The sequence below is a fragment of the Rhincodon typus genome, chromosome 34 (genome assembly GCF_021869965.1).
Source record: "Rhincodon typus isolate 14 chromosome 34, sRhiTyp1.1, whole genome shotgun sequence".
Lineage (NCBI taxonomy): Eukaryota > Metazoa > Chordata > Chondrichthyes > Orectolobiformes > Rhincodontidae > Rhincodon > Rhincodon typus.
Window position 1 is genome coordinate 5,629,590 of NC_063365.1, and position 15,277 is coordinate 5,644,866.

Genomic DNA, 15,277 nt, shown 5'->3' on the forward strand with positions numbered 1-15,277 from the left:
CTGTTGCTGACAATAAGGCTGAGAGATAAAATCATCTCCCAGCCACTCACCACTGAGCTGCGAAAGTAAAAGCACACTTGTTCCCTCAACTTGAATGACTGAGCCAGTTGTAGCATAGTAATATAAATTAATACTGGCAAAAACCAACCATGCCTGTAGCTGAGTCATGGCCTCCATGTTTGTTTCAGCACAGGTTATGCCGCAGTTAACTTGTAAAGTGCTGATATCCTAACAATTGAACAACATCAGGGAATATGCATTCGAAACTCAGTGTTTTGTTATACACATGCAGATCTTGTTTTTAAAAAAGCTATGCATTCCTTGTTTGTGAATTGACTGGGGCTCCAGCAGTGGTACTCTGCAGTACTGGAAAATGATGGCAGAATTCCGTTCCTTTGCAGCTCTCAGCTGCAGAGATCTAACAGCCAATGCTTTTGGTTCCCTGGACCCCGTACAAAAAGGACATCCAGTCCATCGGTCTCCCTCCCGGATCAATGTCATTAATATTGCAGCAAAGGATATTCGTAGGCTCTGCGTGCACCATTGACAAGGAACCTCATAAATAGGGCTGGCAAAGGCTGGGAGCTTCATCACACAGTGCAGGGACACCCAGAGGGAGGGAGAGGGCTGCAGCAACAGCAAGCTACTCGAGTTGGTGCTGAGGAGCTGCTGCAGCTTAGTGTGAGCTGAGAAGCACTCTCAGCAGAAACGGCACTTACACAGCTAACAAACAGCTCAATATACCCACCATGGACGTTCTGAAGAAAGGTTTCTCGTTTGCTAAGGAGGGAGTGGTGGCTGCAGCAGAGAAAACCAAGCAGGGCGTTCAGGATGCTGCAGAGAGGACGAAAGAAGGAGTGATGTATGTGGGTAAGGAGGCACACAAGCTGCAGCTTAACATATTACACAGAGACGGACTTTTCCGGGGTACTTTATTTTTTCCTGCGGGAGGTTTTATTTTTCTTTTAAAGCGGGAGGAAAGAGGAATTTTATTTTGCAGGTCTGTGGGAGGTGACAACAAATTGAATCAATGAAGCAAAGTTTAGAAGGAACAAGGGAACAGCTCAATTAAAATGGTTAGGCTAGAACTGCTTTTCAACATTTCTGAAAGGTGATGTTCAACTTATCGAAAGAAAGGAAAAGCTCCCCCTCCCCAACAAGTTCTGCAGAGTGTGAATGGTGCATTTTACTTTCTCAAGTGCACTAAACCTTTTCCAGGTTGTCTTTACCTCCTGTCAAGTTATGGTGCACAGGGGCTGCTGTATCTTCCCGCTGAGGAAACACTGACACCAGCTCCCTTAGGACAATATGACCAGATTTCCCCTCGCTTTAAATGCATTGGTGCAAAATCTCCGTTCTGTTTTCTGGGATGCTCCAGGTCCTGTAGTCCGGAATGGTGCAGTGGCGGTGCTGGAGCTGAGCTTCACGGGGAGGTGCTGTGGTATACAAGTGAGTACTGTGGCCGTGACGACAGTACAGTGTTAAAAGGGAGAAAAAAATCATTGTAATAAATTGCCTTCAGGACCAAGAGTGAGAGTATTGTTGGTGAAACTTCCAGATGTCTCTCGCATTTTGAAATGTTCACTGGAATTAGATTAAGCCGGGGGCAGATAGGAATTCTCTGTAGGCTTTGCCCCAGGGAGGGATATAGTAAAAAGATGGGGATTTTAAGGGAGAATGGGATTTCTGTTGCCCACAATTAAAGAACATCACAGCTTTATATTCAGCATAGAGGAGGAAACAGAGGCGGGCCGCCTGCCCTGACTTTGTAAAAGTGCTCAAAATCTTCATCTCCAGAGCCCTGGTATGACCTACGACCAGGAGCACTCAGAATGACTGAATTCTGGCTGGGTTTTTTTCCCCCAGAAGATTCTGATGACCCACCATTGCAGCACTCAGTGTCCACTGTCCAGCTCTGCTGACGTGGACCATACCATGCACCAGGGGTCCCTGCCTGAGTGGGAGGTGCATCCAGCCTCTGGTTTACACCCTCACAAGCAAGTATGCCGGGAGTGTCTTTGTCACTGATGTGACAGCAGCTGACCTTGTCACTACCAGGAAGTAGACCACACCCTCCCCCAGAAAAAAAAACACGATATCGTAATATAATTTTGATAGGTTTGCCTTGAACATTCGACTTTTATTACGATTGGGAGCTGCCAGTGCTAATTTTGTTTAAACCGATTCTTTGAAATAGCAGGGAAGAGATTTAAGGGAAGGATGCTGTGAACACCCTGTGCATGATGAAGGAATGATCTTGGTGCTGTAACGAGCCAGTTCTGGAGCTAGGAGGGGCGGCTGATGTTCAGTCCTGGCTATATCATACCTATACTGCTGTGTACTATTTCCATTCAAACTCTCTCTCAGAAGGAGAGTTTCCCCACACTGTCAATCGTCATTAAACCCTGGGAAGAAATCAGCATCAAGACTAAAGCAGCAACACAATGACTTTATACAGGTTAAAGAATAAAAACTGCTTCATTACACAGGACATCTGATTTCCCCAGAGGGCAGAATTAGCGAGGCAGAGAATTCTTTTTCAGGGGTCTAGAGTTTGCAAAGAGACAGAGGGCTGAGACAACAAAGACGATTTGAATATAAAGGATTGGGACTTTAGAATAAATTGGTGCAGGACAGAGAATCAGGGCCGATCAGTAAACACGGGATGGCTATAATTAAATGCACCATGATCTTGAGTTAGAGACAAGACATTCCTGATTCAGCCTGTAGATTAATTGAGGTTAATTCACATCTCGGTGTGGTGTTGAAGCTCTCATATCCTGCTCATGGTCTATGCTACCATGTCCCAGACCAGCAGTGATGCGAGTAACTATTGCATAGTCACATATTACCTCACGTGACTAACTGTTTTAACCCTTGGCATCCGGACAGCTCCAGAGAAGCTGTCCTTCGGTCTAGCTAGTTCTGCGAATTTACATTCTCACCCAGTGTGTAATATGCGTAATACTACATTAACAAACCTACTGAAATATTAATGCAGTTTTAATATTCAACTTCTAAAAAATTATTTTTAGAAACTATTTGAAAAACTTTCATTCCACAAAATGCTGTGGTTGCTGGCATAAGAGCAAATAAAGCCACGGTAACACCAGAGATCAGATGGCAGCTGTTGAGAGAAAAATTAAGTTAAATTTTCAGGTTAATGACCTTTCGTCATTGCATAATGCATTTTCCCGAAGCAGGAATGGGATGGTGACTTTGACACCCCATAGAGGAGTGGGGATGTGCCCCCAGCAAGGCTAGATATCGCCATGTGCCAGCCAAGCTCTTGGACACGATTCAGAAAAGAAGTGTTCTATCACTACTTCAAGTTTCTTCAGTGCTTCGGCACTCAGAGATCTGTGCAGCAGAAATAGCATCATCACAAGTAAAATAAAATCCACAAAAGTCCATCTCATTAGGAAAGGGATTTCCAGGTTATTATAACAAGGGGCAGTTCCTATTTAACACACTCAAAATCAATGTAGCCATCCAGTGCGTCATGTGACCTCAACTAGCACCCCGTCTAGTGGTGAAATGATGTCATGACGCCTTAGCGCTTCAGAATAAAAGCATCAGGCGGTACAAACCAATGGAAATACTTTGATTCTGGATGTGTGATGCTAGCCAGAGGAACAGTTTAGGGCCTGAGTTACAGAACTGTCGCTCCTCTTTGTTGTTAAAGAGATGCAGACCTGTTTGAAGATGCATGCTTCAGTATCGAGTCAATGCAGGATTGGTTTGTCTTGAAGTCCTTCAGTTAAATCGTGGCTAATCTTTTGGTGCATCATTCAAGGGGATACTGTTTGGTTATAAGTTTATACTGGCCCCTGGGACTAGGCTGGCAGTTGGGGCAAGGGCAAAAAACTAAGGTGGGGTCTCTGTATCTGCTGCTTATTCACCTCCACCAGTGTATTAGCAGCAACAGATAGGCTGCCCACCCTCCAATCAATATGGATGCCCTTAAGTGAGTAATTAATGATCACCTAAAGCTTTTTCTCACCACCTCTGTGGTATTTTACCAGTGGCAGTGTGTGCCCATGGCAGATGACAAGGACCTGGTAGCCTGAATACAAGCTCGGGTGGCTGAGTCCCCTCTCATCAGGCCTGATTATGCCCCCTCCCCCTCACCCAATGTCACCCCTACCACTTTGCATCTCAATCACACTCCCCAGGATGCTGACCTATTCTAACAAGCCCCCACCTCCACCTATGTTCCAGCCACTGCTGCCAATTTGGCTGCAGTACCATCAGTGGCCACTGCTCCTGGTAGCACTGTTAGAAAGAAAAATCAAATGGCCCTCTGCTGAGCTGGCAGCTCTTGGAGGTGAGATATTCTGCCAAAGTGAGGGTTGGAGTGGCAGGAGGGTCTATGGCCCTGTGTGAAGTCTTTGCTTTTGCTCATAGAATAATAGAATCACTAGACAATTATGCCCCTTGTTAGAAGGGAACACCTTAGCCAGACCGTGGGGAACAAATTGGAATAATATAGGACCATTTCAAAATATGTGGCAACTCCATGGGACACAGGAGGTGCTGTCCCATTCCCCAACACGTTTTTCAGCTGCACCATTGTAACTTTTCTTTTCATCTTCCCAACCAGGCACCAAAACGAAGGAAGGAGTTGTACAAAGTGTGAACACAGGTAACAGATAACAAGTGGAGGTCACTGGAACAGCCATTTCCCTGCCCTAGACCCTCAAGCCGTGATGTTAAGAATTCTCTCTCATTTCATTGGCAGTGGCTGAGAAAACCAAGGAGCAGGCACATGTGGTTGGAGGGGCCATGGTGGCCGGAGTCAACACAGTGGCTAACAAAACGGTGGAAGGCGTGGAGAATGTGGCAGCGGCCAGTGGGGTTGTTCATTTGGTGAGAATGAGCATTGTTCATACGGGTTATAAAAACTTGACTGCTTTGTCATATTCTGTGCAGCTTGGTCCTCCTGACTACAGGTTCAGTGACATTAGCACCATGTCACCGTCTTCCCCTAAATTGGTCAGTGAGTCTGTAGCAAGAGAACATAAGGCAAAATGAGAGGAAGCTGGGGCAGTGTAGGTAGCCTTTAAGACCATTTATTTGTTGATGCTATCTGCTACCTTTAGCTGATCTTTCTACTGATTCAATAAATCCTCAAATTTTATCTTAGCCCTGGTGAGATGACCATTTGAGTGAGTGTGGCTCAGGGATAGATATACTGGCAACACTGATTTTCCAAATCATTACCATTAGTGAATTCACAAAATCATCTTTTGTGAAGGTTTCTACTAGAGCAATCAACTATCACTGCAGAATGTTGGTGGAGTGAAATTTTGAAGATACCAATATATTTCTGATATTAAGTATAAGAACTAATCTTCTTGTCTGTCCTGATTAAATTGTGCAGGTACAGTACTAATTATTGAGGCTGTTAAATTGCTCGATCAATTATAAACAATTTAAATCACAGAGGTAGAATCCTGTAGAGATTGAAGGAGGAATGTCAGAAACTGTTTAGAGAGCTGGCGAGACTCCATATCACCTCTTTTCAGAATGGCATGGGGCCATCAGGCACTTAAGAGATCAGCTGCGTGCCCTCTGCTGTGACTCAGGACCCTGAGGTTGGTACCCCTGCCCACCAACACCCACTGGCCAGTCAGAGGCCAGCAGCTGTTCTACACTCTCCGCCATCACTGGCTGTGCCTGGTGCTACACTCAAAGCCTCAGGCTGAGGTGGGACCCAGACACAGGGGAATGACAGAGGGTACTGAAAGGCTGGAGAAGGAGTGTCAGCAGCAAGGGGAGAGAAGTAATTCATTCCCAATGATAGGTCCCTCAATCAGGCTCTGAACCTGGTCACAATAGGGTTAGTTTTGGATTGGAGGAATGTATCACCTTCTCTCTCTCACTATAATTAAATATGAGAACCAATTCCCAGTTGTCACTGTAAAAGACCAGGCATTGACTTGAAGGAAGGTTCAGGAGGGAGAGGAATTGGAAATTGTCAAATTACAAAAGAAAATGAATATGCCTTTTTCCTGGTCCCCCTGAGTTTGTGTTGAATAGTGTTTGATTGGCAGCAGATCATTTAGTGGATGCTGCATGAAACACTGGCAGAGACAGCATTGCTCAATGCCAGTCTGTAACGTGGCAGCTTAATCTAGACAGTGGCTCCTTTATTCACACACAAGTGTACAACTGGACAATACACCAACCCTAAGAATGAGACACTAGCCAAGAAGATTGTGGTTTGCCACCATCCCAAGGCAACTTGACTCCAGTCTGGGCCTAAGCCCCACAGTGTTAGTGATTGTTTATTGCTTGCAGAATGACAGATGTTATTTTATAGTTGGGAATATGTCAAATTAAGATTGCACATACACAAACAGACTTTATCCTGCTGTTCTGAAGAAGGGTCACTGGAACCCAAACGTTAACTCTGAATTCTCTCCACTGAGCTCTTCCAGCAGTTTCCGTTTTTGTTTATTCTGCTTTATGTCTGAGGTGGTTGTTGGTGGCAGAGAGATGATGGGGTGCTGGTACGGTGTTTAATTCAGCCAGCGGATGTAATTCGGTTGAGGGTCAATCTTGCTGCTTTCGAACCCTCATCCAGGGCCGCTGTTGCTCTCTCCTCGAGATGTCCTTGACAAGGCTCTGCATTATTCAGCACACTCCCATTCTGCGGGTGTGACACTTTTGGAGAAGTTTACTGCAATGCAGATACCGTAGTCATGTGGGAGGGGTGCATCGGCCTGCTTTCCCCTCCCCTCCGAGTACATCGTCCTGCCAGCCTGTCCCGTGCTTTTGCTGAAATAAGATCTGATCTCTAAAGCAGGGGTGGCGAGTGAAATGTTCTGCTTTTGATGTCTGCAGTCTGAACGCGTTAATCCAAGCACCGGAATTACTGACGCAAACAGTTCTTAAAATAGCCCACATCCAACTTGGTCACATGAGGCTGAGCTGCAGAACTCCGAGCAGTTTCCCTGGGTTTGGTGCTGAACCTTCGACAGTCCCTCATTCCTAAAATGTCACACCTAGTTCTCTTACTGTTACAATCAAAGCGAGCTCTGGGCTTTCGCGGTAAAAAGCAGAATCAATGCTGATCAGGGACCAGGCCAGCTCAGTTAATTCGCCATATCCTCAGATATCAGATTCTGGGGTGTATCATTCCGGGTACAGGGACTAGTTAGAATCCTAACTTCTGATTTAGAAGGTTGTGGGTTGAAGTCCCCACTTCACAGACCTGAACACGGAATCCAAGTCGAATGTGTCTCACAGCCTGCAAGATAAGTGACAGTTTTCAGGTGAGAGATTAAAGGGAGGCTCCTTGTCAGGAAGGGGTGACACTATTCAAAGAATAAAAAACCATTTAATCACAGTGTCCTCCGGTAAAGTTCATTGTTTAACTGATAGAAATTTTCTGATCTTTGGACCTTACTGTGAACAAATTGGCTTCCTGTTTCCATTGCAGCAGTGGGTTCACTTCAAAAGCAGTTCATTAACTGTAAGGCATTGTGGGACAGTTTTGGGAACATGCAAGTCACTATATAAATGTCTTTCTTCTTTTTGAACATCAGAACTGTAAGCTTCTCTACCTGCGATAGGAGTCTGAGATGAATACTGGAACTGGTTACAATCAGTGGGAGTGGAAAGTGGGTATCTAACCATAACAACAACCTGTATTAAGATAACCGCATGCAAAATCACCAAACAGCTCTGTGGAAAACCTCTTGAGCTTCAGCTTAGAGTTGATTTTCTTTTTGTTTTGCAACATTGGCTAAGAACTTGCCGTCTTGTAATGAGCTTCTGTTAACCTTCAGCTCCAACCAGTTTTACCCAGAAAGTAGCTTCAGGTGTGAGCAGAGCCAGAACTACGGGGTGACTGGGACTTTGGTGAATGTTGGAACTGTGTACTTTATCTGTTTGATTTGCTGCAGAGCAATGCAGAGGTTGGGGTCAGGGGTAGGAAACTCAAACTGGCATCATGTGTTCACAAAATCAGCTACAGTTTAGCCATAAAGCAGAGCCCTCGTAATTCTGTATTAGCAATATTGTACAGCCCCAATCAGAGAGAGTATGGCCTCATTGCACCAAAGTTCCCTCTGGTCCCTTCTCAGCAAAATTGTAAATAGAGGCCCCATGCTAGAATCCATTATTAAAGTGGTGGTAGCAAGTCATCCTTGCCACAGAGAGCTGTGGGAGCAGACTTCCTGTGTATATTTATGGTTGAGATAGATAGATTGATCAAGAATCTATCTATCAGGGAATCAAGGGCTATGGTGAAAGGGCAAGAAAGTGGACATGAAGAATATCTGATCAGCCATGATCCTATGAATGGTTGAACAGGCTTAAGGGGCTGAATGGCCTACTCCTACTCTCATTTCTTATGGTCTTGTGGACATTTAGAAAATCCTATATTAATCAGACAGAGTTAACATAGTTTTGTGAAAGGGAAATTGTTTTCGACAAATCTATTAGAATTCTTTCAGGATGCAACAAGCAGGGTGGATAAAGGGAGACTAGTACATGGGTTAAGAATGTATAACCTCATTTCTTTGTCAAGGAAGAACTGAGAACTTGCATTTATGTACATCTTTTAGAGCAACTCAGATACAGCAATTCATTATTTCAAAATGGCATTTGCCATTGCTTGTAGCAAATGTGGCAGCCGTATTTCAAATGGCAAAGCCCTTTAAACATGGCTAGAATGGATGACGACTTAATTTAATTCTGGTGGTTTTGGTCAGTGGAAGAATATTGATAGGTCACTGAGCAGAGAGAACTTGCTTTGAAACTGATTCAAACCCATTGCTAGGTATAACAGCAATCGACAATCCTCTGTACCTCTCATTTCCTTTCCAGAAGTACACTGATATGGAATCATCCCATTCTCATGAGTCCTTCTCAATTATAAATTTAATAGAAACATAGAACCCCTACAGTGTGGAAGCAGGCCATTCAGCCCATTGAGTCCACACCAACCCTCTGAAGAGCACCCCACCCAGACCCAACCCCCTACCCTGTCCCTGTAACCCTGCATACTCCCATGGTTAATCCACCTATGCTGCACATCTTTGGACTGTGGAAGGAAACACGTAGACACTGTGCAAGCTCCACACAGACAGTCACCTGAGGGTGGAATTGAACCCATGGCCCTGGCGCTGTGAGGCAGTAGTACTAACCACTGTGCCGCCCACTGTGGTCTAGTTTAAGATGATTCATGTGTTCCCCCTATGGATATCATAACAGTCATTAGAAATAATGAAGTTTCTCATCTTTCTATCACAATATAAGATCTTGGCTTAAAGGAGATTGCCAGGTGAGTGCATGCAAAGCTACTTTCCTTTCCTGCAATAGGAGGCTGACAACAACTTGTATGGTTCTGTCTTGCCAGGATGAATTTGGTCAAGAAATTCCTGCTCAACCGGTGGCTGAGGGAGAACAGACCCTAGAGGAGCAACTGGTGGAAGCTACAGAGGCCACTGAAGAGGTAGAGTAAGGTCTCCAAGGAAGTCTTGAATCACCCTTTCCTTTCTGTCCTTTCTGCAATCCCTAAACATGTGATTTTTCCTTTCAGTGCTTCCACAACACAACCCTTTACTCCATGCAGTCCATCCCTTATGTACTGACTTGTGAACTCTCCCCTTTCTTAGGTCATGGATAGATTTTTACACTATTGTGGAAATCCAGGTAAAAATGGTAAATATTGCATGTTGGGGTGTCCAGACTGGAGAGGGTGTTACAAGGTGATATTTAACAGAAGCATTTGACAATAGAATATTCCATGAAATAAAACCGGAAATTACTCCACATTATCAACCCCAAAAGCCATTAAGTTCCACAAACTTCTGAGAAGAGTGCGCCATTTGAGGTTTACTAAGAGCGTTAAGGATGCTTTCAAATTAAAAGAAAGATGTAGAATACTGTGAAGATTAATAGCAGCATCTAAAAAATAAGAGTAGCTAATTTGAACATTGCTTTCTTAGGGAGTAATTATGGTTAACAAGGAAATGGAGTAGACTTTGAGAAGTATTTTGATCAGTCTTCACAGTCAAAGACACAAAAAGCATTCTCTGGTAAAAGGAAAGCAGGGGACAAAAAGGAGTGAGGAATTTAAAACAGTTACAATTATGAGAGAAAACGCACAAAAATACTAATGGGACTGATGACTTGTTTCCTAGGGACGTAAAGGAGGAAGTTGCAGAGGTAACAGATGTATTGATTGTCATCTTCTAGAATTCTCTAGATTCTGGAAAAGTCCCACTAGATCGGACAAATACAAATGTAACACCACTGTTCAATTAAGGAAGGAAAGCTAAAGCAGGAATCTCTAGGCTGGTTATTCTAATATCTGTTATGAAATTGCTAGAATCCATTATTGAGGTGGTGGTAGCAAGTCATCCTTGCCACAGAGAGCTGTGGGAGCAGACTTCCTGTGTATATTTATGGTTGAGATAGATAGATAGATTCTTGATCAATTTATCTATCAGGGAATCAATCTTAAGTCATCCTTGCCACTGAGCTTTGGATGCAGACTATTTGTGTATATTTAAGGTTGAGATAGATTCTTGATCAATCAGGGAATTGAGGATTAGGATGAAAGGGCAAGAAAGTGGGCATGAGGAATACGGGATCAGCCATGATCCTATTGAATGGCTGAGCAGGCTTGAGGGGCCGAATGGTCTACTCCTGCTCCTATTTCTTATGGATATTTAGAAAATCGTATATTAGTCAGGCAGAATTGACATGGTTTTGTGGAAGGGAAATTGTTTTTGACAAATCTGTTAGAATTCTTTGAGGATTCAACAAGCCGGGTGGATAAAGGCGAAATAGTAGATGTCATATTGTTAGATTTCTAAAAGGAATTCAGTTAGCGGCCACATAAAAGATGACTGCACAAGCTAAGAGCTCACAGTGCCTCACAGGTTATTAGTCTGGATAGAGCTTTGGCAGACTAACAGGAAGTAGTGTCAGGTATCTGAGTCATATTGAATTGACAAACTGTACAAGTGGAGTATCACAGGTGTTGGATACTGAACTATTTGCCATTGTTATTAATGACTTGGATGAAGAGACCAACTGGGTTTGTAGCTAAATTTCCTGATAATATAAGGATAGGTCAGAAACCAAGATGTGAGGAAGATACAAAGAGTCTGTGAAGAGTTATAGATGGGATAAGTGAGTAGGCAAAAATTGGCAGGTAAGGTGGAAGTTGTGAACTTTGGAAGGAAAAACAGAGAAAAGCAGAATATTATTTAAATGTAGAGATTCTGCAGAATGTGTCAGTGCAGATGGATGTGGGTATCCTTGTACATGAATCAGAGAAAGTCAGCATGCAGGTACAGCAAGTAATTAGGAAGGCATGTGGGACGTTGGCCTTTATCGAAAGGAGGTGAAATGTGAAAGTAAGAAAGTGTTGTTACAGCTCAACAGGTCATTTGTGAAGCTGCATCTGGAGTACTGCATATACTTTTGGGACACTTTGTAAGAAAAGATGGACTTAAATTAGAGGCATTTCAGAGAAGGTTCACTATACAGGATCCTGAGATGAAGTGATTGCCTTAAACTAGATGAGGCAATGTAATGGAAGAGTATATTAGCTATAGTTTCTGATGTTCCCTTTATGAAGATGGACCAATATTCAACCGCACCATTAGAAAAACACATTATCTTTCAGTTTTGTAATTCCATATGTTTAACTTTTATTGTTCTACCTTTTCACAGAGAACTTCTTTTTGTTCCACCATCTGTTAATTTTATCTTGGACCTTATCCTGAAATCTTTCGCAATTTAGTTGTAAATCTCATTGCTGTGGGAATTCCTTTCCATTGTTTGCCTCAAATCTAACTGTTCCTTTCCTGTCAAGGTTCCTCCACCTTTTATGTACTTCTCTTTCAGTTTTTATATCTGTATTTAATGGATTTAATATCACAGCAGATTTCTGGCACTATGTTGGCACTTCCATTGTAATATGGCAGTGTGTCAGTGCCAGCTGGATTATAAATGCAGGCACCGTGAGTGCTTGCATCATCTTGCTGCTAGCGGGGAGATTGATTCTGTTGTCATTAGTGCTGTACTTTATGGGTAAACACCTGAGGAATGTGGTTTTGAACCTCCTGCACAGCTCACCAGCAATAATTGACGCACAGCCTCAATATCATGGACAGGTAGTCCCAAGCAAAGGACAAACTCACTCAGTAAAACAATTAATTCTATGGACTGAGCTGCTGAGAATTGAAGTCCTTTCACAAATCACCACCACTGTTACAAGTTTTTCTGTAGTTGCACACCAGAATATATCACCAGGTTTAGGGTGTCTATCCACAAGGTGGTCTATTCTAATATGTTGTTTTCTCCCCCTTCCTACAGACTGGAAAATGAAGAGCTATCGATTTTTCAGAAGATTCTGGGTACACTTCCCCTCTCCCCTAAACTTTCACACCAGTGTTGCCGTAGAGAATCGAGGATCACAGGCATCAAGCCTCTAATAGCTAATTGTAAAGAAGGGGAACTGTCCAAAGCCTATTTGTTTCCTGTCACCACCTCACCATCATTCTGTGTGACCTACCGTGGTCACCAATTTAACAAGAGTCCCTTTAAGTAACCAACTTTGAGCTGCTATTCATTTTATCATGTTCACCCTGTAGTCAGTCACCTGTGTGTCACCATTCACCTTTGTAACAGCACTTTGTGTCTCCACAGTCTGCTTTTGGCCACCTAATTACATTGATGGTTGTAATTTGTGGTAGTGCAGTGCATGCTGCCTGCATAGCTTTGTGTGTTGGCATTTAACACGTGCAGATTTTATAACAAATATGAGAATTAAAATAAAACTTTAATGGAGGTACTGCATCATCTCTTGATAGTTATTGATCTCCAGTTTATTTCTAATAATGTAGATTTATCATAGTATCGCTACAGTATGGAAGCAGGCCATTCGGCTCCTCCAAAGAGCATCCCTACCCTATCCCCATAACCCTGCATTTCCCATGGCTAATCCACCTAGCCACACATCCCTGGACACAATGGGTAATTTACTATGGCCAATCCACCCTAACCTGCACATCTTTGTGACTGTGGGAGGAAACCCACGCAGACATGCAGAGAACATGCAAACTCCACACAGTCACCCAAAGTTGGAATCAAACCCGGGTCCCTGGTGCTGTGAGGCAGCAGTGCTAACCACTGAGGCTGACAATTTATTGATCACTCAACTTTGCTAATGTTGATACATAGAAATATAGAAGATAGGAGCAGGAGGAGACCATTTGGCCCTTCGAGCCTGCTCCGCCATTCATCAAGATCATGGCTGATCATTCAACTCAATAGCGTAATCCTGCTTTCTCCCCATAACCTTTGATCCCATTTGTCCCAAGTGCTATATCTAGCTGCCTCTTTCAATGTTTTGGCACCAACTACTTCCTGTGGTTTTAATTTGTCAATGTTTGAACTCTTCAGTTTACTAGTGATGAATTGTCCCTCTCCTGTCTAGGCAGCCTGGTTAGGTATAGGACAGAAATATATCTCCATCCAGCACTCCCAGAGCAGACACAGGAGAGAAAAACAAAGAGTGGTCTCAAATCCCTCCCTCGCTACTCCCACCTCTACTGCGGAAATGGCAAGAGCTCCATGTTGCCCCCTGTGAGGGAGGTCTGCTGGGATTCATGGACCCCCAGGCTGGGTTAAGGTGAGGGTCTTTGAAAGCTACCAGCAAAATGGAGCTTTGCCCATTACATGCTAATGAGAACAGTGGCAGCCAATAATATACTCACCCAAGACCCAGGATCAACAAGGGACCTGGGCTAAAGTGAGTGAGTGCAGAATCGGGGAGGTGGGGGTTGAGGTTTGAAGGATAATTATCGCAGGAGAAGGGAGAAGTATGGGGTCGACAGCAGGGACAAGGAGTTGACTCTTGGTGTGTTCCTGACCATTCTCACATTCCCAAAACCAAATCTGTCCCTTCCTGATTCCAAGTCTTTGGATCCACAGTGAATACCCGATGACCAGAGAGGTCAAGGGAGCTGCCCATGATAACTATCAGCATTTGTTTCTCAACCTGTGTAATGACTCCTGACCTGGAATAGTTACATTTGGCTTTGAGAAAGCATTCAATCAATTTGGAGTTGGTGGGATATAACATCTAAAGATCCACTCACTGATTTTGACCATTAATGAGAGTTCATTCTACTGCCTGGGGTAGTGTGCCCAGGTCCTTGGGACTCGATTTCTGATACTGAACTCCACAGCTGTCTGGTCTTATTGCCTTCCGAAAAGGAAAGATGTTGTTAAACTAAAGAGGGTACAGAAAAGATTTACGAGGAATTTGCCGGGACTGGGGGTTTTGAGCTATAGGGAGAGGCTGGATAGGCTGGGGCTTTTTTCCTTGGAGCATCAGAAGCTAAGGAGTGACCTCATAGAGGTTTATAAAATCATGAGGGGCATGGATAGAGTGAATAGCCAAGGTCTTTTTCCCAGGGTTGGGGAGTTCAAAACTAGAGGGTTTAAGGTGAGAAGGGAAAGATTTAAGAAGAATCTGAGGGGTGACTTTTTCAAGCAGAGGTTGGTGCATGTATGGAACAACCTTCCAGAGGAAGTGGCCAAAGGGTTTAGAGGGATATGGGCCAAATGCTGGCCAAGGAAACTAGGACAGATTGGGATGTCTGGCAGGCATAGATGAGTTGGACCGAAGGGTCTGTTTCCATGCTGAGAGACTCTATGACTGTTATGACCTTTGAGCCTTGCTGTGGATAGAACAACATTGTAAAATCTTGAAGCCCATTTATCATTGTTGAGTGTTTCCATGGTCAGATTGTAAATTGACTGGCACTACTTGCTCTAGCAACAGTGAGTTTTAAGTCATTTATGGAATGTGGGCTCGACCAGCATTTATTGCCTGTTCCCAGATGCCATCGAGAAGTTAGTGGTGAGCTGCTGTCTTAAACTGCTGCAGTCCATGTGGTGTAGGTAGACCCACAGCACCGTTAGGGAGGGAGTTCCAGGATTTTGACCCAGTGACAGTGAAGGAAGAGTATTATATTCCCAACTCAGGATGGTGAGTGGCTTAGGCGGGAAATTGCATGTAGTGGTGTTCAGTGAATGCGATGTTATTGGCTGGGCCGGTATTTATTGCCCATTCCTAGTTGCTCTGGAGAAGGTGATGGTGATCTACCTACTTCTGGCTGAAGATTGCTGCGACTGCTTCAGTCTTATCTTTTGCACTGATGTGTTGGGATATTCCATCATGAGGATGTGTGGAGCCTCCTCCTCTAGTGAGCTGTTTAATTGTCCACCGCCATTCATG

General features: G+C 43.8%; 1 protein-coding gene across 3 annotated transcripts; it reads left to right on the plus strand.

Annotated features, from left to right (window-relative positions):
- The first annotated feature begins 590 nt into the window (after positions 1 to 590).
- On the plus strand, positions 591 to 12,828 carry sncga (synuclein, gamma a). Of its 3 annotated transcripts, none has more exons than XM_020522324.2 (5): positions 591 to 870; positions 4,604 to 4,645; positions 4,742 to 4,869; positions 9,371 to 9,466; positions 12,346 to 12,828. In XM_020522324.2, exons 1-5 carry the CDS (start codon positions 750 to 752, stop codon positions 12,355 to 12,357), a joined length of 399 nt encoding a protein of 132 aa, XP_020377913.1. In that variant the 5' UTR covers positions 591 to 749; the 3' UTR covers positions 12,358 to 12,828. The 3 variants fall into 3 exon arrangements, with proteins under 3 accessions (XP_020377913.1, XP_048472270.1, XP_048472271.1); XM_048616314.1 differs by lacking the exon at positions 591 to 870 and adding an exon at positions 3,618 to 3,739 and having other exon boundaries at positions 12,346 to 12,815; XM_048616313.1 differs by lacking the exon at positions 4,604 to 4,645 and having other exon boundaries at positions 12,346 to 12,815.
- Positions 12,829 to 15,277: the final 2,449 nt, after the last annotated feature.